This window comes from Callithrix jacchus, chromosome 3 (genome assembly GCF_049354715.1).
Source record: "Callithrix jacchus isolate 240 chromosome 3, calJac240_pri, whole genome shotgun sequence".
NCBI lineage: Eukaryota > Metazoa > Chordata > Mammalia > Primates > Cebidae > Callithrix > Callithrix jacchus.
The window spans coordinates 152,891,240-152,916,274 of NC_133504.1; the positions used below are offsets into that span (position 1 = coordinate 152,891,240).

General features: G+C 43.6%; 1 protein-coding gene across 43 annotated transcripts in view; it reads left to right on the forward strand.

The window, feature by feature from the left end:
• The window catches only part of APBB2 (amyloid beta precursor protein binding family B member 2), a 476,200-nt gene that overhangs the window by 320,603 nt on the left and 130,562 nt on the right, over nt 1-25,035 (forward strand). For 30 of the 43 annotated variants that reach the window (XM_078367300.1, XM_078367293.1, XM_078367308.1 and 27 more), the window contains 4 exons: nt 12,788-12,996; nt 23,789-23,851; nt 24,225-24,310; nt 24,408-24,468. In XM_078367300.1, the coding sequence (XP_078223426.1) occupies nt 12,788-12,996; nt 23,789-23,851; nt 24,225-24,310; nt 24,408-24,468 (419 nt within the window). The remainder of the gene's footprint in view (nt 1-12,787; nt 12,997-23,788; nt 23,852-24,224; nt 24,311-24,407; nt 24,469-25,035) is intronic. The other 13 variants (XM_078367318.1, XM_078367317.1, XM_078367323.1 and 10 more) reach the window with 1 other exon arrangement.

Consider the following 25,035-nt stretch of genomic DNA (forward strand, 5'->3'; position numbering starts at 1 on the left):
TGATAGTAATGCAGCCCCGAGAAAAATGTAGTTGAGTAAGCCCAGCAAAACTATGCCTCGTGCGTTTAAATTAAGAAACTTTCGTGTTGATTTTATGCCAACGTTCTTGATAAAAATAGATGAAGTATGTAATGTTAAAAAGCCCAAATTTAAGGACCATTTAAGTATCGAGTTCTTGGAATATTTACTCAAGAATCTTTAACTGAAAAATCCTAGCTACAAATAGCTTCCTATTTCAAAGATACTCAGAAATCTCAACATTAATTTTTTAATGAAAATATGGGGAAAGGTGTTAGGAAATTAACACTCCCAGAACTGTTAAGGGTTTTTTTTCAACTGTTAAAATAATGCTACCACAGGGAAGTTCAATTGAGTACGAAATGTAATTTTTCTGAGCCTGTGGTAGACATTTCAAGGCCTAAATTATATCTTGGAAAGATATATTAAGATATATAAGGGCCTCGAAACTCTTTGGATGGGTGTTCCTCCCCTCTGGCAGGCCGGTGGCTCAGCATTCTGGGAGCTCCCAAATTTTTGAACACTTTGGGGCCTGACCCTTTGTTACCATAGTCAGTGTTTCTGCCCTTTCCTTTGGTTAAGGACGGTTTCACATCAGAGTCTAAGCAGCCTCTGTTCTGCCTGGAACCCTCAGCAAACCTAATCTTGATCTAGACCTAGAGTCCTGGCTCTGTGCTGTTGATTGTCTTCCAAAGTTGGTGGTGAAGCTGGAGGAAGTGAAGAGCCCTGCTTGCTGTATTCTGACAACTAAAACTTTGGGCCAGAAAAAATAAAGGGACTAAGTAGTGAGAGAGAAAAAAATAGGCAAAAGAGGAGGGCCACTGTGTGAGCAGAAAGATATTTTTTGGGCCAGCTACGGTGGCTCGTACCTATAATCCCAGCACTTTGGGAGGCTGAGGCACGTGGATCACATAATGTCAGGAATTCGAAACCAACCTGGACAACATGGTGAAACCCTGTCTCTAGTAAAAAGACAAAAATTAGCCGGGCGTTGTGGTGCATGCCTGTGATCGCAACTACTCGGGAGGCTGAGGCAGGAAAATCACTTGAACCTGGGAGGCACAGGTTGCAGTGAGCCAAGATCACCATTTCATTCCAGCCTGGGCAACAAGAGTGAAACTTCATCTCAAAAAATATATATAATATGTAATTTATTTTATATATTATATTATGTATAATTTATTATATGTATTACATTATATAATATAATATAATATATATGTGTATTATATTATATATAATAATATATAATATATAATTATATATAATAATATATAATATATAATTATATATAAAATTATATATAATAATATGTAATATAAAATTATATATAATATATAATATATACAATTATATTATATATTATATACATATGAATATTATATCTGTATATATACATAAAGATATATATAATATAGATATGTATATATAATATATATATTACTTATACAGACACACATATATACATGTATATATGTATATACGTGTGTGTATATATATATACATGTATATATGTGTGTCTATGTGTGTATGTATATATATATATATATAGTTTGGGGAAGGGAGGAGATGGAATCTTGTTATGTTGTTCAGGCTGGTCTCAAACTGCTGGCCTCCAGCAGTCCTCTCACTTCAGCCTCCCGAGTAGCTGGGATTGCAGGTATGAGCCATCATGCCCAGCCTGAAAAAGTTTTAAGGCTAAATTCAAGCATTAAGCTCTGTCAAGAATAACATTGCTCAAGAGTTAGTAGTAGCAGCTGCCGCTAAGACTTTGTAAGAGATCAGAAAGATCCCTTCAAGAATGAGAACATTGTACAGATTATTCTTCTGATCTTTTAAAAATACAAATCACAGCCAGGCCTGGTAGCTCATGCCTGTAATCCCAGCACTTTAGGAGGCTGAGGCAGGCAGATCATGAAGTGAAGAGATCGAGACCAGCCTGGCCAACATGGTGAAACCTGTCTCTACTAAAAATACAAAAATGAGCTGGGCCTAGTGGTGCACACCTATAGTCCCAGCTACTCGGGAAGTTGAGGCAGGAGAATCGCTTGAACTGGGAGGCGAAGGTTGCAGTGAGCTGAGATCCCACCACTGCACTCCAGCCTGAGCGACAGAGGAAGATTCCATCTCAAAACAACAACAACATCAAAAAAAAACCAAATCACATAATATCTTCAAATAATCCTTTGCATAAAGGATGAATCTTTAGCCAAGACTTTACACCTTATTACAGACAACTCACCCCTAATCAAGCGAATTTTCTGTTTTAATGACATACAGGCTTTTTCCTGCCACATGACCTTGCCTTTGCTGTTCCCTCTACCAGGAATGCTGTTCTCTTGTCTCTTTCCAAGGCTGGCCCTTCTCCTACATTAGGGAGACCTCACTCCCTTGGAGGCCTTCCCAGATCATCCTCTGAAATAGCCTGCCCTATCCCCAGACATAATTGATCACATTACCCAGTTTGCTTCTCTTACTCATTGCTGTATTCCCAGCTTCTAGATAATACTTGTCATTTACAGGGGTCATCAATACGGAAGAGTAAGTGGAGGAATGAATGACTAAATACACATCACATTTCTTCTTCTGTGGAGCCAGTAGTTAGACGGAGTTTGATGGAAAAGAATGACTACCTGACTGGGCACGGTGGCTCCCACCTGTAATCCCAGCACTTAGGGAGGCCACGGCGGGCAGATCACCTAAGGTCAGGAGTTTGAGACCAGCCTGGCCAACATGGTGAAACCACGCGTCTACTAAAAATACAAAAAATTAGCTGGGTCTGATAATGCGCACCTGCAGTCCCAACTACTTGGGAGACTGAGGCAGGATAATTGCTTGAACACAGGAGGCAGAGGTTACAGTGAGCTGAGATTGCAGATTCCTGGGCCCCACTCCTGAGTGACCGAAGCTCTCCTGCAGTGTGCGTTCTCACAGGTCCTCCAGATGACTCTCATGCTTGAGAACCAGTGTCTTAGGCCATGCATGCAGTTACCCATCTATTGTCATCACCTCTGCACCCCCAGCTGTAAACCAGTGTCTGGCACAGAGTAGAGAGGAAGTATTTGTTGAATGAATTAAGCCACTTTCTCTCTTTCCTCTCCACCCCATGCCTTGCACACCCAGAGCCCTGGTTGCATGAAGGTTGAGGAAGGGAGTGATTGCCTTCCTGAGGACCTGAGGAAATCTTGGGCTCTGTAATACAGACTTTGCTTAATTTAGACCTTCAGCTCACCCCTTCCTCCTTCTTGTGCCCTCCACAGCAGGAGAGGAAATTTCCAGCTGCTGCTAGATGCTCATCTGTTTTCATTTGATCTGTGGATTTCTGCAAGTGATCCCAGAGGGGAGAGGGTGATTAAAAGTGGGCGTGCTTCATACACTGGCCCCACCTGGCAGTGATCCTTGTTCACAAGGCAGGCCCCTAGCCCTGGCGCCCAAAGTGGCTGGAAGGAGCTGGTCTTTGCTGCTCACAAATGGGCTCCTTGTTCTCAGAGCAAGTATTGCTTTTGGCCCAAGAGGCTCCCAGCACAAGAGAGACTTTGTGGGGCTCTCCGCCATTCTATTTTTACTCTCTGACTTCCAGGCCGTGCTTCCTGTTCCCTCACAAAAGAACAAAAAGCACAAATTATGAAGGGCTGCAGAGCTCTTTTGAAAGGACACCGATGGCTTTCAGCTCCCACTCTTGACCTGTCCCCTGTCAGCAGGTGACAGTGCCTTCGGCCAGAGGCAGTGATGACAGGAGACCAGAAAGGAGCGACGGTGGAGAAGCATGTGGATCTCAGTCTCTGCAGCATGTGGGGAGAGGAATTTGATCTTTAAGCCTTCTAAAGCAGGAGGGTTTTAGAAATATATGGGCCAGCGGGAGTGGCTGGCCTGGATTTACTGGAGCAGAATTCAGGAGAAAGGCGTTTAAAGGAGGCTCCTGGATAGAGGCCTAAGTTGGAAGTATTCTCATTTTTTATATCCCTAGAATGTCGGGGTGGTTTGGGACTGAGGGCCAGTCTCCAGGGCGAATCTCAGTGTTGTCACACACCATTTGACCATGGTCAAGTCAGCTATGAATCTCATAGTCTCAGCCTTGTAGCCATTGTTTGGTTATGTTGTCACCCCTATTTATTCATCTTCTAATTTCCCAATGCTGTCCATACTGATTTTTCTCAGGTCTCTGAAAAAGCAAAATCCATATTTTTTTTTTTTTGGTTTTTTTTTTTTTTTTTTTTGAGACAGAGTTTTGCTCTTGTTGCTCAGGCTGGAGGGCAATGGCACAATCTCAGCTCACTGCAACCCCCGCCTCCCAGGTTCAGGCAATTCTCCTGCCTCAGCCTCCCAAGTAGCTGGGATTACAGGTGCCCACCATCACGCCCAGCTAATCTTTTTTTTTTTTTTTTTTTTGTATTTTTAGTAGAGACGGGTTTTACCATGGCAATCAGGCTGATCTCAAACTCCTGACCTCAGGTGATCCACCTGCCTCGGCCTCCCGAAGAGCTGGGATTACAGGCGTGAGGCACCGTGCCTGGCCTAAAATCCATTTTTATATCAGGACATAGTTTACCTTTTTGGCTTTAAACCCATCTGGTGTCCTCTCTGAGCCCTAGAAATGGGGATAAAGATAGTGCCTCCTTCATAGGGCAGCTATGACAGACCACAAGCTCCTGCAACGAAGGACGCAGGACGGGTGATACAGCACCTAGTGGCGTCAGTGTCCTTGCTGTTGTTACTGTTAGTAGCTTTTATAACATCCCAGCAGTATGACAGTACTTGCGTTCAAGCCCTGAAGGACCCAGATTCCACCCTTGCCTTCTAGCTTGGATTTCTGTGAACATTAAATGCAGTGATATATATGAAAACATGCGTTCCTATATGGATGGATGGGGAACTTTTCTCCTAATGAAGGCCTCAGACCCACAGTCGGCGGGGAAGCTCAGAATCATATTCAGATACAAAAAAAATTTATTCATGTGGGGTTGGCTTATGTTTGAGAGAAACCTAGAAGTTTCACAAGTCTGCTTAAAAATGGAGAATGAGGGCTTCAATCTTTATTTTAAAACTTATGAAATATATTTGCTTCCGCATTAATTGAGAGAGGAGACACATTTGGAGAAAGAGAAGATGTCTTGTCACAGTAGAGGCATCACTGGCCAGGGGCACACACAATGTATGATAAGGAAGACAACCAGCAAGGCAGGTGGGGATGAATCTGGACTTGCCTGACCGCCTCAGATCCTAGAAGTCCAGTCCTGCTGAGGGAGCCTAACTGACCTTCTTCTCCACTGAAAGTCACCATAAGATTATCTTTTGTTCTTTTTTTTTGAGACAGAGTCTCACTTTTGTTGCCTAGGCTGGAGTGCAGTGGCGTAGTCTCAGCTCACTGTAACCTCTGCCTCCTGGATTCAAGCAATCCTTCTGACTCAGCCTCCTGAGTAGCTGGGATTACAGGAGCCCATCACCACTCCCGGCTAATTTTCGCATTTTTAGTAGAGACAGCGTTTCACCATGTTGGCCAGACTGGTCTCGAACTCCTGACCTAAGGTGATCCGCCCGCCTTGGTCTCTCAGGGTGCTGAGATTACAGGGATCTTTTGTCCTTATCCTTTGAACCATGATGATAATTTAACCCCAGAGGTTCTGTAGTGAGCATTTTCCTTGGGATCTATGAAAAGATGTTCTTATATTGTGACTTTGGTGGCTTGAATGTGCTGCTGTAGTATTGGCTTCTTGAGACCTACAGTTTATAGTGATGGTGATGATAACACTAACAGTGACCATCCATTGCAGTGGACACACCTGCTGTGTGTCAACCTTTATCCTAAGTGTTTTATACACTACCCAGGGAGGTAGGTACTATTTTATGATTCCCCCTTTTACAGATATGCATTTGAAGCCCAAAAAGGTTGAGTAACTTGTCCTAGGACACTCAGATAGGGACTGGCTGAGCCAAAATATGAAGGTCTCCACCGTGTTGACAATTCCAGTTCATGCTGGTTGCACCAAGCCACGGCTGCACTGAGCTCTATCACATCTTCACAGACTTTCCTCTGGTTTCCTGGTCTCATTGGAGCCAGCAGGAGGCTAGAATGAATCCATTCTTTTTGCTTGGATTATCTTTTAAATATTGAAAAATACCTTGACTAGGCCAGCTTTCTATTCTGGCATATCTATTTTTTTTTTTGAGACGGAATTTCGCTCTTGTTACCTAGGCTGGAGTGCAATGGCGTGATCTCGGCTCACTGCAACCTCTGCCTCTGGGGTTCAGGCAATTCTCCTGCCTCAGCCTCCCGAGTAGCTAGGATTGCAGGCACGTGCCACCATGCCCAGCTAATTTTTTGTATTTTTAGTAGAGACGGGGTTTCACCATGTTGACCAGGATGGTCTCGATCTCTTGACCTCATGATCCACCCGCCTCGGCCTCCCAAAGTGCTGGGATTACAGGCATGAGCAACCGCGCCAGCCCTCTCTTTTAAGAAACCACTGAAACTTTTGATCTCAGACCACTGAGGTATTTTTTTTAATTGTGCAAAACAACCTACATAGAGATACATCCCTACATGTAAGCATACAGCTTAACACATAATTATAAAGGGAGCATCGATGGCCCTGCTGCCCAGTCAATAAATACAGCATTTCTAATACTCCAGAAGTCCTTGAGAAAACTCTCTGTGATCTTCACTGTCTCTCTCCCACTCCAGGTATTCTGACTTCTGTTTTTGGTGATGACTGTGTCCTTACATTTCTTTATAGTTTTACCATCTACATCTATATGCCTAAACAATGTAGTTTAGTTCTTGAACTTGGTATGAATGGACATCTGAACAATTACTATATTCTGTTTTGTCTTCCTTCTTTTGAGCAATGATATATTTGTAAAATACATATTGTTGTGTATAGCTCATTTTTGTTTATTCTGCTGTAATTTATTTATTCCTTGTCTTTTTTTAAATTTTATTTTAATTAAAAAAAATTTTTTTTGAGACGGCATCTCGCTCTGTCGCCAGGCTGGAGTGCAGTGGCACAGTCTAGGCTCACTGCAACCTCTGCCTCTCGGGTTCAAGCGGTTCTCCCGCCTCAGCCCCTGAGTAGCTGGGACTGCAGGCACGTACCACACACTTGGCTAATTTTTTGTATTTTTAGTAGAGACAGGGTTTCACCATGTTGGCCAGACTGGTCTCAACCCCCTGACCTCATGATTTGCCTGCCTCAGCCTCCCAAAGTGCTGGGATTACAGGCATGAGCCACCATGCCCAACCAACTTTTTAAAGTTTTTAGTAGACATGAGGTCCCTATGTTGCCCAGGCTGGTCTTAAACTACTGGACTTAAGCAGTCCTTCTGCCTCAGCCTCCCAATGTGCTGGGGTTATAGGCGTGAGACACTGTGCCCAGGCAATTCATTCTGTTTTAAATGGTTGTCTAGGTTGTCTCAGGGTTTTGATTATTTCAGTGATGCTGATATGAATATGTTACCTGGTGTACATACCACGTGTGGAATTGTCGGGTCACAGAGTAGAGCTATCTTCCACTTTACTAGTTAATACTATTTTCTTTTCCAAAATAATTGCACCAAATTACCCTTCTACGAGCAGCAGTGTCTACCAGATCCTGCTGTGCTGCATGCCTGCCAACAATTGGTGTTGTAATACTTTTTAATATTTGCCAAGCTGACTGGTATGGAAGGATATCTACGGTGTTGTGACTTGAGGCATTTTAAGAGCTCTGCAGGCTTTGTGTTAGATTTCTGCAGTTTAACTCTCCTGTGAAGCTTCCCTTCAGTAGCCCCCGCAGTTGGTGCGAATGCCAGTCCTCCAGTCCAGTCGCTCTAGATGGGTTCCCATGGTGCACATGAGGCTGCCCAGTGCCACATCTCACCCGCTAAGAGTACTGCCTCACATGATGCCCCCAAACAGAAAACCATTCTCCATAGTGGAGGTCTTTTAGAATATTCCCACTGAAAACCAAGAATACCACATTGTGATTTCAAAGCTCTAAGCAGATCCATCAAACGTGGGTGCGTGATGGACACTCAGCTTAAGCAAACTGCTGAGAGTCAGAAGGGCAGCGGCACTGCCAGACACCATTCCCTCTCCACAGTGTTCAGCCACTTGCCTTGTCTTCAGCAAAGCTTCACTGAGTAATCTTGTGAGAACCAAAGGGATTGAAGCTTTCTCCTCGAATCCTCTGTTTCCAATAGTCCTGTTTTGTTCTGGTCTGCATGCACTTCCCTCCCGCCTCGTCTGTCCGCTGTGATGCCGTGGTACCCGTCAGAGGGCGGCCATTAAGCAGCTTTGCAGCACTCTGAACAATCTTTTACAGAAGCAGCTGTTTGGTATTTAGATACCTTGACTCCACTGTTCTCTTGCCTTAGCTATGGTTTAAACTTTATTTTAAATAAACATTTTAAAGAAAAACTGACCCTTGTTTTCAAAGAAAATCATACATAAAGACCAACATGTAATGATGGACAAAACAGGCGCTGCTGTGGTTGAAAAGTTCAGGAAGGGCCTGGACTTCCACCTACCTGCATCACTATCTTCTTCCCCTCCCACCCCTGCTTTTTTTGAGACAGAGTCTTGCTCTGTTACCCATACTGGAGTGCAATAGCACAGTTTCGGCTCACTGCAAGCTCCACCTCCTGGGCTTAAGTGATTCTCATGCCTCAGCCTCCTGAGTAGCTGGGATCACAGGTGTGCACCACCAAGCCCAACCAATTTTTATAGAGATGGGATTTCACCATATTGGCCATGCTAGTCTCAAACTCCCAATCTCAAGTGATCCACCTGCCTTGGCCTTCCAAAATGATGGGATTATAGGCATGGGCCACCGTGCCTGGCCTTCTTCCCCAATTTGATAACAGTTGAAAACCATTAACTCATTTAATAAAGTCCAAAGTATTTATTTAAATATGTACTTTTTTTTGAGACAGGATCTCAGTTCCATCACCCAGGTCAAAATGCAGTGGCATGGTTATGGGTAAGTGCAGCCTCCACTTCTTGGGCTCAGGTGATTCTCCCACCTCAGCCTTTTTTTTTTTTTTTTCTGGAGACAGAGTCTCACTCTGTCACCCAGGCTGGAGTACAATGGCATGATCTCGGCTCATTGCAACCTCTGCCTCCTGGGTTCAAGTGATTCTCCTTCCTCAGCCTCCTGAGTAGCTGGGATTACAGGCGTCCACCACAATGCCTGGCTAATTTTTGTACTTCAGTAGAGACAAGGTTTCACCATGTTTGCCAGGATGGTCTTAAACTTCTGACCTCAAGTGATCCACCCACCTAGGCCTCCCAAAGTGCTGAGATTACAGGCATGAGCCACCATACCTGGCCATCCTCAGCCCCTTGAGTAGTTGTGACTACAGGCACGCGCAAACGTGCCCGGCTAATTTTTTGTATTTTTGGTAAACACTGGGCGTCATCGTGTTGTTCAAGCTGGTCTCGAAGTCCTGGACTCAAGAAGCAGTCTGCCTTCCTTGGCTTCCCAAAGTGCTGGGATTACAGGCATGAGTTACTCCACCCAGCCTAACTAAATGTGTAGTCTTGTGTAGAATAACAAAGCAAATTGGTCTATGAAGGTTAAACAAAATGAAGTATGATGTTGTTGAGAGTCTTCACTCGGCCTACTTCCTGCCTCCCTGTGGAAATTCTCCATATGAAAAATAAAATCTCACTCAAGATTTCTTGGTATCCAGTTCAGGACTCTTTCTAATCTATTGTATTATATTTCTTTTTATCCATGAGGACATTCACATATGCCATCAAGGGATAGATAAATGTTAGTAAGTTTGGGAGTCATGAAATTGTTCTGTTCTGTGAAATCGCACAGAACTGATTTCTTTAGAATTTCTCTTTTGCTGAGTGCCGAGTCCCAGTTCCCATCATTGGAAGACCTAATTGATTCACTTGTTTCTTCCTTCTTTTCTTTCTTTCTTTTTTTTTTTTTAATCGTTTCAGTCTTAAGGTTATACCTGAATTCTTCCTTCTTCTTTGTTTATTCCCTCCCTCCCTTCCTCCCATCTCTTCATCCATCCAGTTTTGACTGAATATCTGCCATGCTAGGTGTTGAATATGATGGTGAATAAAACAGATATGATACCTGCCCACCCTCACAGGGCTTAAACCCTTCAAACCAATGTGAGGTAGTATGGAAGGGATTCTAGAAATGATTCTAGACCTGTTAATAATACTGTAGGTGTGCCCACCATTATTGCCATCTATTTCTAGCAACAGAATAAACCTCCTTTTTTATTTTACTTCAACAAAATCTCAGCGTAAGCTTAATAAAACTAGGGTGTATTTGGTTGAAGATCAAACAGCCCTATTCCTGCCATTCAGCACAAAGTTCCTCTCATGCTACGCCTAGGTACCTCCTTAGCAGCCCAGCTTGAAAGCCACCAACCTTGGCCTCTGCTGTTGGTCTGACATGATCTCATGTTTTGATGGTGTATTTAGCTGTTCTTCCTGCATGTTAATGTCTCTGTGGTAAAAACAACTAAGCTAAATGTATAAGACCTCATACACCACAGAAATGGTAACTGGCAGCTTCTTTGTATCTTTTTCGTTTCTAGCCCCAGAGCTGTCTGTGAACCACTAGAATGGGACAAGGAAACCCACTTGCTAGGATTTCTCCAACTTAATCTCAAAACCTATGTATTTTACCTTACATGTCCCACTTGAGATGCCGAAAACAAAATAATAGTGGAAATGACCCCTTCATCCCCTAAAAAGGAAGCAGGACAAAGAAGTGTAAACACATGTTTGATTACAGTTTCTGAAAAATTTGGCTAACTTGAAATTATTTAAATATGTTTCACTCCCTGTGGAGGGGAGGGGGAAATTCCCAGCATAATTTGAGACTAGTGGCACTTCTGCCTCTGGCAGATTTAAATGAGGAAAGTGACTGCCTGCATGTACATCTGTGCCCATAGTCTTCATCAGCCCCTTTGTTTTGTTCGTTTGTTTGTTTCGAGATGGAGTCTCACTCTGTTGCTCATGCTGGAGTGCAGTGGTGCCAATCTTGGCTCACTGCAACCTCTGCCTCCCTAGTTCAAAAAATTCTCCTGCCTCAGCCTCCCGAGTAGCTGGGATACGGACATGTGCCATCACACCTGGCTAAATTTTTTTGTATTTTAGTAGAGACAGGGCTTCACTGTGTTAACCAGATGGTCTGCATCTCCTGACCTCGTGATCCCCTCCCTTGGCCCCCCAGAGTGCTGGTATTACAGACGTGAGCCACCGCACCCAGCCCCAGGCCCTTTGATTTCTTTGTTTCTCATGGTGGCTCTGCCTCCATAATGTCTGCCCACATGATGCAGCAATACTTGCACAGAGCCAGGCCCACTTGTGTTCCCATTTGAATCGCCAGAAAGGAGTCCAGCTGCTTTTGTATGGCCAAATAGGAAACAGCCTAATCCTTAGAATAAAATGTATCTCCGGGTTTAGAGCTAAAGTTGGTGGTTTTTCTTCCTACCTACATTGATAGAGCTGCCTGTGATTCCCTTACTGCCCCTCCATCTCGGTGACTGTCTCATTCTACTTCCCCTCCCTTCTCTTCTCTCTTCTCTAGTACTGTCACCCATTTCCTAGTCTACTCAAGGCCGAGAATGAGATTTTTAAAACCAGTAGATAATCAGTAAACTGGTAAGATATATAGAAAGGCCAGAGGTGATGAGAATTATCTAGTAGTCGTATTTGATTTGGCCCTCGCAGTGTTGAAAGGATTATTTTTTGGAACTGGAATGACTGGACTTTGCAGGTGCTTCCCGCCTTCCGCAGTCACCACCATTGTTTGTTGTCTCTCACCCACACTCCACTTCACATGTTTACATCACTGGCCTGTCTGTAGAGTAGTCTGGTCCATTGTTGACTTCCAAGACTTTTCAGTCTGCTTTCCCTGGCAATCTATTTTTTTTTTTTTTTTTTTTTTTTTTTGAGATGGAATCTCACTCTGTCACCTAGGCTGGAGTGCGGTGGTGTAATTCTCCACTCACTGCAACCTCCGCCTCCTGGTTTCAAGTGATTCTCCTGCCTCTGCCTCATGAGTAACTGGGACTATAGGTGTGCGCCACCACACCCACCTAATTTTTATATTTTTAGTAGAGACAGGGTTTCACCATGTTGGCCAGGCTGGTCTCAAACTCCTGACCTCAGGTGATCCATCTGCCTCCGCCTCACAAAGTGCTGGGATTACAGGCGTGAACCACAGTGCCTGGCCTTCCTTAGGAATCTTTTGTGCACAATTAGAATTCTAGAGTATTACAAACACCTGCTACTATTGCTATTTTATAGGTGTCCCAGTCAAATGAGAGAGATTCTTAAAGCACATGAAAGATACAAACACAGTACTCATTTATAGAAAGCATTTTAGGAAAATTAGAGTTATAATTGGCAATGACATGATGCCAACCAATAAATCTTACTAATTGACAAAAGCATTCAGTACACTCTGCATAACTATGTGAATTTTGCTTGGGAAGTGGATTCTGGCTTGGAGCTTTATCTTGTCCTTAGGGTTCTTAGAGCTGTAGGATGACTCGGTAGTGAAGCTTCTGTGTTCCTGTTCTCGAGTGTCAGCCTTCCTGTCCACTTCTTTACTTGTTTCCGTATTCCCTCTTTTACCAAGTACAGCTCCACACATCAGTATGGATGGATTTCACAGACATACCAGGAAGAATTGGTCATTTGGACTGTGGACACATCTGCCTATGGGGTTCACCTGACAAATAGTGCTGAAATTGAAAGACTCTTTCTCTTTTAATAAAATTTTCTCTTTTTTTTAACCCCATTTTTCAGCGGATGTATGGAGTGATCACTCATTTCAGACTGATCCAGATTTGCCGCCTGGCTGGAAAAGAATCAATGACATCGCTGGGACCTATTACTGGCACATCCCAACAGGAACGACTCAGTGGGAACGGCCCATCTCCATCCCAGCAGATCTCCAGGGTTCTAGGAAAGGGTCACTTAGTTCTGTTACGCCATCTCCCACCCCAGAGAACGAGGTAAAACGGAGTGTCTTTTTACCAGCTTAGTAGAATAGATGTAACTTGTGGTTTCTCTTTAGACTAGTTGCTTCTGCCTCAACAGGTCATCAAGGTAAGCTTTTTGATTATTGTGCATGTTGCATTTGAAATCTCAGTAATGCTTCCTCTGAGTTAGTAGTGTTAATATCCATCTTTCAGGGATGTTTTTACTTTTTAATGGCTTTTGGTCTCTTGAAACACCATTCCAGGTACAGAAAGCAAGGGTGGCTGATTAATGAGAAGTGGTTCAAATTCCCTAGGGCTCACCAAGCCAGTACTTTACTCTGCAGGTACCATTGCGTGGTGCTGGCTCCGTAAAATATTTACACACAGAAGAACATCTCTTGGCCAGACGTGTTATAATTACTACATATCTTATTAGCCTTGGGTTCGTTTGATAGCATGGAGGGAATGTCTGTAAGAATAACCCTGGAGAGCCCTCAGATGCTTAATTTCTATTTTTAAAAAATCGTTTAGCAGAAGTGACATTATTTTAGAAACAATTAGCAGCATAAATTTCTGCTGTCCCTGAGGAAGAAATCTGAATGTTTAAACAAAGAATTGAGGCATAAAAAAATTTCATCGTGGTGTTTATTAGTATAAGGATCCCCGCAGTGAACCTTGTTGAATCCCGAATGCAAAATACTCAGGAGAACTAGAGTTGGAAAAGGTCACAATTAAGTAATGACTTGTTTTGAGAAAACTGGTTTGAGCCCTGTCACCCAGGCATTTCTGCCCCTTTCTGACCACAGTCTTTGGTTCTTTGAACGAGGTTATCGTTTTTTGCTTTGAGGCATGAAGGGCATTGGAACTGCATCCCTTACCTGTGGAAGCTTCTTATCTGTTTCCAACTGTTATCGCCCTTCCGGTTTTTAAAAGTAGACAATGTCTTGTTTTCTAAATCTTTTATTATGTACTTGTTCTTCTCTGGGAGGCAGTAAGCCCTATTCTCATCACATTCCTGCTGTTAGAGGGCTTTGGTCTCTCGTTTACACAGCCTGGACCTCAGATTCTCCAACTTGAAAGTGATGGACTGGGGCAGCCATACCGTCATCTGTAGGCAAGGACTTTGGTTTATCTGTGCCTTACCCTGGTCATCAGGCACATGCTTCAGGACCACTGAACCCCACAGGGCTTTGTTGCTTATCACTGAGCAATTTTGACAACTTTTTATTGAAGCATAATAATTCCTACTCCCTGGGCAATTTCTATGCAATCGTTTGTTCATCTTGCATTAGGTGTTCTAGGGGATAAAGATGAACCAACACCGTCTCGGCCCTCAAGGAGCTTGGCATGGAGAGGAGTCCTCTTCTTGCCCCTGCCCAGTTGCATCCTGGGATTCTCCCTGTACCACGATGGGGGCCTCCTAAAAGCCAAGCCGGCCAAGATCAGCCTCTGTTCTCACTAAGGCACAGACATGCCCTCCCTTTCTTACCTGTATACCTTTTATCTTGGCATCTCAGTTGCCAAGAATCTCTTTCTTTGTTCACCTATTCCAAGCCTTTAACCATCTTTATTCCCCTATTCCAAACCTTTAACCATCTCCCCAGCCAGAGAGCACCCTATATCCAGAGGGCTTCATTCCCCTATTCTAAGCCTTTAACCATCTTCCCCCTATATCCAGAGAACACCAGGGTGAGAAGGCACCATCTGGTGCCAGCATTCATATATTACAGACAGGGACATTGAGGTGCAGAGAGGCTACTGACCAGTGGCAGCTCTGGGATTTAGAGCGCAGTTCCTGAATCCTCCGGGATCCTAGGCCAGAGGTCTTAGCACTCAGCTTCCCTGGCTGTGGGATTTCAACCTGCTCTGCTTCCCCACTGTCCTAGAGAAGGGAGATTGGACTAACTTTGAGAGGCAGTTTTTGTTCCATGAATCTCAAGTCCTCTACCTCTGGCAGTGGTGAAGTCCCTTGTTAAAGCCCTTCTGCAGAGGCCCATGCGTGGGTATGTGGACTCCAAGCAGGGCATCCTGAGGCTTACGGAGGTCGGAGCTACATTTCTTTGCTTAACATGGTAACCTTTTGTTTTCGTGATTCTTCCCAAGAAGTCTTGGGAAGAATGCGGCACAAGTGGGCTATGGCTCCGGGGAAAAGTGCCAGGTAGCAGAGTTCATCTCTTGTCTTTCTGGGGCCCATTTTTGCCTACTCTCTCCTCTCTCTTTGCCTGCTTCATATCCCTGTGCTAACTACTGTCCAGGGCCCCACCCAGGCTCAGAAGGGTGCACCCTGGGTCCTCTTGCCGTGGAGTTCAGTGTTTCCCCTGCACAGCCCCACCGCTCAGCCTTCTCGCTACTCTTAAAGATCTGTTGTGGTTTTTAGGGTATTTTCCCAGACATCATTTTATCTGATCTTCTCAGGAGTCTCCTGGGGCAGAGAAGTCAACCCGTATGTTCCCCATATAAAGAAAGAGGTAACAGAGACTCAGTGAGTTAAGTAGCCCTCAGCTGGGGTTAGGGTGGGATGCATCCAGTTCCCTGACTCCAGACCCCAGGACGCTGGGAATCTTCTTCACCTTCCCTTCCTCTCTTCTGCTCACTGTGCCATTGGTATTGACAAAGTCTTATCCCTCCATGGAAGCTGGTTACAGGGTGCATATTTTTAGGAGTTTCAGAGACAGGGACTTATATCCAGCACTCTCAGAAAGCAACAAGGCAACAGTCTTCAGGCTGACCTTTCCGGTGTTCACATCATACACGTTTCTCCCCCTACATAAGGTCCTCTATTAAGTCAAAGAACCAAGAAGATTTTTTTTTTTTTTTTTTTTTTTTTGAGACGAAGTTTCGCTCTTGTTACCCAGGCTGGAGTGCAATGGCGCGATCTCGGCTCACTGCAACCTCCACCTCCTGGGTTCAGGCAATTCTCCTGCCTCAGCCTCCTGAGTAGCTGGGATTACAGGCACGCGCCACCATGCCCAGCTAATTTTTTTGTATTTTTAGTAGAGACGGGGTTTCACCATGTTGACCAGGATGGTCTCGATCTCTTGACTTCGTGATCCACCCACCTCGGCCTCCCAAAGTGCTGAGATTACAGGCTTGAGCCACCGCGCCCGGCCTGAACCAAGCAGATTTAAAAGGATATAAATAAAAGTCATAGAGGCAAAGATATGGGCAGATAGAAGAGGAATAGGAGAATTAGGGAAAGGAGTCAGCCTGCCACATACCCTGATGTGCAGATGCTGACACCAACATTAAACCAGGGCACTGAGAAAAATCAAGTATAGTCCAGGCTAATGCCTTATCTCTTTACTCCCCGTAAAACCCTTATGTGGTCAGGTGCTGCAGCTCATGCCTATAATGCCAGCACATTGGGAGGCCAAGGCAGGAGAATCACTTGAGTCCAAGAGTTCAGGAGCAGCCTGGACAACATAGCAAGACCCCATCTCTACAAAAAAAAAAAAAATTTAATTAGCCAGGTGATGGTGGTGTGTGCCTGTAGTCCAAGCTACTTAGGAGGCTGAGGCAGGAATATAACTTGAACCTAGGAATTTGAAGCTGCGGGGGAGCTGTGATCATACCACAGCCCTCCAGCCTGGACAACAGAGTAAAACCCTGTCTCTTAACAACAACAACAGCAAAAACCCACCAAAAAAAGCCGAAACCCAAATCTTTATGTATCTGGTACTATAGTTGTCTTTCTCATTTTACATTTGACACTGAGACACAGAGACTGAGGAGTTTGGACAAGACACGCAGCTAATACATGGTAGGGTCAAGTTTGAATTAAGGTCTCCTGCAGGTCTCCTGACCCCTATTTCCACTCCGCACTTCACGGCGTTGTATGTCTGGGAGTCTTGGAGACTCCTGAATTCCTTTAACTCACCCTGAGGGAGGGCTGTGTCACATGCGAAGCCTTCTAGAAGATTACCTCTCTTAATGTCATTGTCTCCGTTGCTAATGACAGTTGAAGAGAAATGATTATTTCTCTAGCACCATTTCTTTGATTTCCAAATAGAATCTATTTCAACCAATTTCAAAGCATAAGAGAGAGCAAAATCTTAAGGGACAGAAGAAGCTTGTAATATGTTGTGTTAGAAATGCATATTTTATTCAGCTTTTTTCTGAGCTGGCTTCAAAAAAAAGAGAAAGAATCAAATAACTAAGTGCTAAATCTGTTGACTAGGCTTCACAAAAGTTTAGCACTGAAGGCTTCCTTACAGTTTGAAAATTTTACATTTCACATTCCAAAGTTCACTTGGGAAGTGTTAAGCGCAGTGGAGAATGGTTCCGCGGCATATGCCAGCAGTATTTTTGAAAGTTTATAAACTGGCCGGGAAGCATTTGCTGCTGAAATTCGGCACATGGTGCTCTTCCCCGCCCAAACCATTTACTTGTTCCAAATTACCTTGCAAACGCTTGGACGTTGATTTTTAGAGAGAACGGAGAGCCGCACAAAATAAATATATATATTGAGATGGAGTTTCGCTTTTGTTACTCAGGCTGGAGTGCAATGGAGCGATCTCGGCTCACCGCAACCTCCGCCTCCTGGGTTTAGGCAATTCTCCTGCCTCAGCCTCCTGAGTAGCTGGGATTACAGGCATGCGCCACCATGCCCAGCTAATTTTTTGTATTTTTAGTAGAGACGGGGTTTCACCATGTTGACCAGGATGGTCTTGATCTCTTGACCTCGTGATCCACCTGCCTCAGCCTCCCAAAGTACTGGGATTACAGGCGTGAGCCACCGCACCCAGCCCACACAAAATATTTTTATGAGTATCCACTGGCCCGTGGCCAAGTCCTCCCATCTTTTCAAATGAAGGTGTTTTGGTCTTCCTAAAGAAGAAAGTATGGAGAAGGTGCGTCTGAAGCTTGAGAAAAGGAATTGTTGCTCAAACTATGGTTTCTCTTTAGTCCTAAATCAGTCTGTTCTTATGAAGTGCTCATGGCCTCTGGGGAGATGTGAGAGCCTCACTCCCCCGCAAGGAGGGGAAAAGTGGAATATCTTAAGTGTGTGTATTCTCATTTACGCAAGAAATAAGATGACAACATAAAAGGGGTGGTCTGCCCCATTTTTCTGATCTTCTTGACCCAGTCAAGTAATCATGGCACTGAGTGCTGGAAGGAATCTTGGAGCAGGGCCTGTTGAATGTACAGGCACTATTTCTCAACCACTGAGCTGAGGAATGGCGCCAGGAGAACCTCTGGGGGCCACAGATTGGGGTGGGGCCTGGGAACCTTTACATAAGCTCTCCAAGTGAATTTACGCTGAGTAAGTAGAACAGCAGGTCCTTTAGTGATTGCAGCCCCCCCATTTTTATTTGCATGTCACTTCCTCCAAAATTCTCTGGCTTCATGCTGTTGTCTCCCCAGAGCTACTGCTCTTACCCCATTGCTTTGAAAGCCCTCTATTCTATCACGTCCCACTGTACTGTTATTACCTCTCCCACTGGTATATCACTCTCCCACAAGGAAGCTCCTTGGCAGTTACAGCCTGTTCACCTCATCCTGTGCACAGGGCCCAGTTCATGGTGACATTCATTAACTATTTGCTGAATGAAGAAATGAATCAGCCACATAGCCGAGGGAGCTGTTAGTTGATCTGTTGCGATGACAAAGCCAGCTCTAGAGCCCTGGGTTTCCTGGCCCCTCTGCATTGTCGTTTCCTCATTTCACTGCTGCTCACAGAGACCAATTCAATTGCATCAGCTTCTGTTGGTTTACTAGACTGTTTTTTTTTAACTTCTCTGAATTATGTTTGTGTGGTTTACCATAATGCTATACTCTTCTGGTAAGGTGGGCAGAGAACTTGTGCCCAGGAGTTTCTCTACTAAAAATACAAAAAATTAGCCAGACATTGTGATGCATGCCCTGTAGTTCCAGCAACTTGAGAGGCTGAGGTGAGAGGATCACTTGAGCCCAGGAGGCGGAGGTTGCAGTGAGCTGAGATCATGCCACTGCACTCCAGCCTTGGTGACAGAGCAAGACCCTGTCTTAAAAAGAAAAACTATACATATATACATTGATAAAACACTGACATTGCCTGCCATGGAATTGGAATTCCTGCCAAGTCCTTGGAATTCCAGGTTTTCTGCCATTTACTGTGAAGGCCATGCGTAATCAAGGCTTAAGCCTTGACAAAATGGCATCGAGAGGCATGATTTGTAACCTTTGTAATCCCCAAACTGCTTTTTCCTTTGTGGAAAGAGTACATCATAAGGAAACTCCGATTTGCAAGGCACCCTTGGGCATCCAGTCCCTGGGCTAAGAGCTGACATTCTGTATCTCGCTCTGTCTGCACATTGGTGGGAGGCCTTCTTAGTCCTGTCTGATATGGGAGGCAATTGAAGTCAAAGAGCGAGTGGAGAATAGAGGCAGAATCTGAACCCCAACATTCTAGGAAGCAGTGTGTCTTTATTCGTTTTTTGGTGTTTATAACAGAATACCTGAAACTGGGCATTTTATAAAGAAAAGGAATGTATTTCTTATGGTTATAGAGGCTGAAAAGTCCAAGGCGGAGAGACTGCATCTGGTGAGGGCCTTCTTGCTGGTGGGGAGGAGGGGCAGGACATCACATTGGCGAGGGAGTTGAGCATGCCGGCTTAGGTCTCTCTTCCTCTTCTCATAAAGCCACCAGTCCCACTCTCATGATAACCCATGAATCTGTGAATGAATTAATCTACTCATGAGGCCAGAGTCTCTTAAAGGCCCCAACTCTCAATACTGCAACCTTGGTGATTAAATTTCGATGCGAGTTTTGGGATGGACAGACATTCAAACCATTGCATTGTGTTAGCTTCTGAACTTCTCAAGTGCACACACAGATGATATGACTATAGCTTCTGTCAGTGCCACTGGGGAATTTTTTAGTGCTTTTCCTTCCTACCCAGTTCTGAGCAGATTCAACCCTCCACCCTTTCCCTTTGGTTTGCATTTTGATATCACTTCATGGAGATTTTCTTAGCACAGTAGAGAAAGCCCCCTGGTAGGGACATACCCAGCCCCTGAGTCTTCATCTTTGAGAACACTCTGTTGACATTGTCGAAGAATCAGCTCCATTGTTGGCCTTTTTCCAGTGGAAAGACAATGCATCATTTTCGTTTGCTATGTGGAATTGCTTTCCAAGGCCCCAGAAGAGAAATACAGAAGAAGAAAACTCAGTAGTCAAGGTGATATGATTGGATTCCCTCCCTACTGGGTCCAGCCTCACACAGCTTCTGTGTGGTGCTCGAGGGTTTTGAGGAGTGTCATACCCCGGGCATTGGGTCAGTTCCCCCTAGACACACTATCTCTGAGGAGCTAAGGCTCCAGGGCTCTCCCAGAACTGCGCAGGATCAAGTAATCACAGAAAGGGGTGTTGCAGCCTGGGCAAGATCAGGACAAGCACCAGGAGGGTGTCCCATCTATGCCTCTGGCACCAGCATGTCACTTGGCTGTTCAAGGCTTTAGCTGCATTGCCTGGAAGGTTGCCAGGCTCATGGAAGGTTGCTGCTTATAGAAGATGGTCCCTGTCAGTCCGTTACCACCTCTTTCCCAGCTTTGTGTCTGTGTCTTTCCCGAGGCATATTGTCCAACTTGCCTTTTCCTCTTTTATTGTCTTTCTCTTTGTCTCTCCTCTTCCTTCGTCTCTCCCGCCCCTCCCCCACAGACTGCAGACTGGGGTGGATACAGATCTTTTGTAGAACCGAAGACTTTGTTGGGTCGTTCTTTTTAAAAAATTGATTAACTGAAAATTATTTGCAAAACTGATTAGCCAAATGTAGAAAATATTCTCTCTTCCCAAATAAATAAAAAAAAGAAAAAAAATTCCCTCTTCTTAACTAAAAAAATTAGATGAATAGACCATGTAGTTCTTAAAATTTAAGAAAAAGTGAGTCTTTCATTGATTTTAACTTTTTAAAAAAGGAAAATTATGATCACTTATACATTGGAGAAAGTTTGTTATCTTTGATGTAAATGAATAGTTTTAAATATAGGTGGGGAAAAAGATCTTTGGCCCAGTCATAACACATATAACACTAGTTTCCGTTTTCCTTCCTGAGTTTTGTGCTCACGAATTTCTTTAGGAGTGCCCATGTGAAGCTTTTGTGAGATCACTATGCAGAGCCTTTGTTTATTTAAATCTATAAAAGCTGATTGTTGGACATTTGCCATCTAACTCACGTTTCCATAACATGAGAGCTGGATTCTGACAGTCTTACTACTGTTGTTAGCTTTTACTTTACAAATACCCTTATGTCCAAAGAGTGAATTAAAAACTTTAAAAACCGCACACACATAGAAACTGTTTTAATTAAGTACTGAAGACTTTTCGGAGTACTTGTTTTAGAAAAGACTCTTCTTTTACCCTCTGTAGTCTCAATGTATAGTGTCTCCTGGGGATAATTTCTGACTTTAAATTCTTTTTGTGAGGTACCTCTTTTTTTTTCTTGTTTCTATATTATAAGTTTCTCCACAAAGACACAATTATCTTGAGTCTTCCTAATTCATCATCTGATTATCCTTTTTCAAAGTTCAACTTAACAACAAATATTGCTCACATGTAAACAATTTGAGGCCATGTAAGTTTTTTTTTTTTTTGAAAAGGAAATTGTAGCTTAAAATTTTATTTTGTACTTGATATTTCAGGTCCTCATCTTAAGTTCTTATTAGGAGCCCTACGTTGGTCCAGACCAAAACTGGTCACTGGCCCGTCTGGAAATATGAGAAAAACTGGGCATCTTTCTCTCAGGAAGACACACAAACCCCCACACCCTTTTCAGGGGTTCACAGCTCCTCTGGGCTAACAGCTTAAAATTATCGTAGGTTATTAATTTTCTCCCCATAAAGACTGAACACCGCTTCTAGGGGTGGGATGAGGGGAAAGGTAAGGGATTAGACAATATTTCTGCCCTTTATTCATTAAGAGAAATTATTTTTAAAAAATAAATACAGTGGTCGAAGTTCCTATTTTATTTTGAAAAACTGTAGTTTAGGTGCCTAGACCAAAAAGAAAATGACACCACACATGTGCAGAGTAATAATGGACCCAAATTTGCATTGTCATGGCCCTCAGCGAGACTTCCAGTGTTTGATAAGTGCTTATCACACCAGGCACAATGGCTCATGCCTGTAATCCCAGCACTTTAAGGCCTGAGTGGGAGGATCGCTTGAGCTCAGGAGTTCAAGACTAGCCTCTGTAGCATAATGGAACCCCCATCTCAACAAAAAAGTTTTTAAAAATTAGCCAGGTGTAGTAGCATGCACCTCAACAGTCCCAGCTACTCAGGAGGCCAAGTGGGAGGATTGCTTGAGCAAGAAGTCAAGGCTACAGTGAGCTGTGATCAGGCCACTGCACTCCAGGCTGGGTGACAGAGTGAGACCCTGTCTCAAAAAATTTTTAAATATTCAAGGACAGCAGCAGAATGGAAAAAAAATTTAAATAAAATAAATGCATCTTTTGATTCACAAGACATTTAAACTTAGGGGTTTCTTCCTTCTGTTAGTGGTTTTCAAAACTGTGTCAATGTTGTAAGTAAACGTTATGGGTCAGTGTTCACTTCTCATTTTCAAAGAACTTCAGTTGAGAAGTTACTTAGCTGAAAAGTTGATGGTTGATTTCTTATACAAACAGATTTGCCTAACCAGTCAGTAAGGCAGATTCACGAGACTGTCCCTGAGTTTCATTAGCCTTGCTTGCTTATTTCCCTGAATCTTAGATGAAAAATATTTGAATATACACTAAGCCTAGTAGAGAGAAAAAACATTTTCTCATGGTCTGAGGTAGATGGAGGAGTTGTTTTGATTTGGAAATCAGTTACTGCAAGAGCCTTCTCCACAAGGCCAGGCTTCATGCCTTGCAGTATAATTATGTTTAGAAAATCGTTTCATGATCGGCCAGGCGCTATGGCTCACACCTGTAATCCCAGCACTTTGGGAGGCCGAGGCAGGTAGATCACAAGATCAAGAGTTCAAGACCAGCCTGACCAACATGGTGAAACCCCACCTCTACTTTAAAAATACAAAAAAATTAGCCGGGCGTGATGGTACACGCCTGTAATCCCAGCTACTCAGGAGAATCACTTGGACCCGTGAGGTGGAAGTTGCAGTGAGCTGAGATCACGCCATTGCACTCTAGCCTGTGTGACAGAGCGAGACTTCATCTCAAAAAAAAAGGAAAATTATTTCATGATCAAGTATTAATTTGTGATGATCCTTTTGCAGCAAAAAAGAAAAAAAGTAGAGCTTTTATGAATTACAGGAATTTATGTTAGATTGTTTAGAGCTGTTTTTCGTTAGGTTAAATTTCAGCAAAATGTTGATGTCAGTCTGTGTTCCTTATTAACCCTCTCTCCCCATCATTCTCCTTTTTTCTTTTAAGGGAAAATATCTTGACCCCCAGGTTTTAGGACCCTTAGCCATGGGTGTTCCCTAGTTTCCACACAAATGCGGTACCATCCCTCATTCCATCCCCACCTCCAGAAAACAGTTCTGTTTGGTTTGTAGGGAGGAAAATGCTTACTGTGGAATTAGATATGCTAGTTGTCGAATACTTGGAATTATATTGTTTGCTTTTAAAATGACCTTTAGGAAATAACGTCACTGTCTGCTTCTAATAATATTAGTCATTTATTTGGTAAGTAATGAAAGCACTGCCACTCTCTTGCCCTAGTCTTCAGGTGATAATCTAGACATGGGGAAGTGAGCCAACAAGTTGCCATTAGAGTTAACTTGTTCCCTGACCCATCCTGTGAATATCAATGCTAACAACAGTGTCTTGTGTTTTTTTTTTTTCTTTTCTTCTTTTTCTTTAAATCAATGTGCTTTTTTCCTATGTGAATAATTATATGTCTAGAAACAGCCATGGAGTGATTTTGCTGTTCTGAATGGGGGAAAGATTAATAGTGACATTTGGAAGGCAAGTATATTGTCAGATCTTAGATCATTTAATATTTTATCCTTTCTGCATGGCTGTGGCTGTATATTTTTCTTCTTCGTGAATATCATGCATTCTGCAGGGACACAGTGATTGGGCTTGCTAGGGGCATTCAGCTCACACTCCTGTTGCCTTTTTTTGATGTCTCCCATTGTGAATGCCCAGGTTCCTCGTTGTTTTGTAAGAACAGGCATTTGCACCAGTCAGCATTCAACAGTCCTTGCATGCCTTTCTCTGCCTAAGCTCACATGCACTCTCTGCCTCTTGCTGGGAAGACTTTTCTCCCCGTTGATATTTGAGGCAATGAATGAACCCCTCCCACATTGTACATTAACGAGGCTCTATTTTCCTCTAGGATTTGCATGCAGCCACTGTTAACCCGGACCCCAGTTTAAAAGAGTTTGAAGGAGCAACCCTACGCTATGCATCTTTGAAACTCAGGTAGGACATTGGAAGGATGGATCTGGTGTCCGTGTGTGGCTTTGTGCAGACAGTTTGCAGTAGAATCCTAAGTCCACTTTTCTGTTTTTCTCTCTAGAAATGCCCCACACCCTGACGATGATGATTCTTGTAGTATCAACAGTGACCCAGAAGCCAAGGTTTGTAAGAGACATGCTTTCAGCCACCAGGTTATATTCTTACAGCCAAATAATGACTTTGGATAATGGCCCAGTTTTTACAAACCATTAGCCCAGAGCCATTTAATAAGTAATTATCCCTCAATTCTCTCTCTTTTCTAATCTCCCTGACACTTGAAGAAAATCCGATTCTGGGCTAAGTTAGGTTTGGGGGGATTTCTAGAACCATCAAGACTCTGCCTATATCTCACTACGTCAACTCTTTGCACAATGTAATAAGTTAAAATTATTGTTCAAATGGGTGGGCTTCAGAAGTCTTTAAAGATACAGCAGGCTCTGCCTTGCAGAGCAATGGGAGAGGAGGCTAAACAAGTAGGGTATGAGAACCCTCCCACCTATCTGCACCAGAGCAGCGTCTTATCTGTGTAAGGTGAAATCTCTTTGCCATTCCTGTCATAAACACAGATTGGAGACATAGGTTATGTGATGGAAAGCTGGGGGCAGTGGAGGCAAACTTGTGTCCATTTTGTTTCTGGAATTCTAAGTAGAGTGCTAACAGGGCCAGCTTTTCAGGCATGTGGCCAGTGC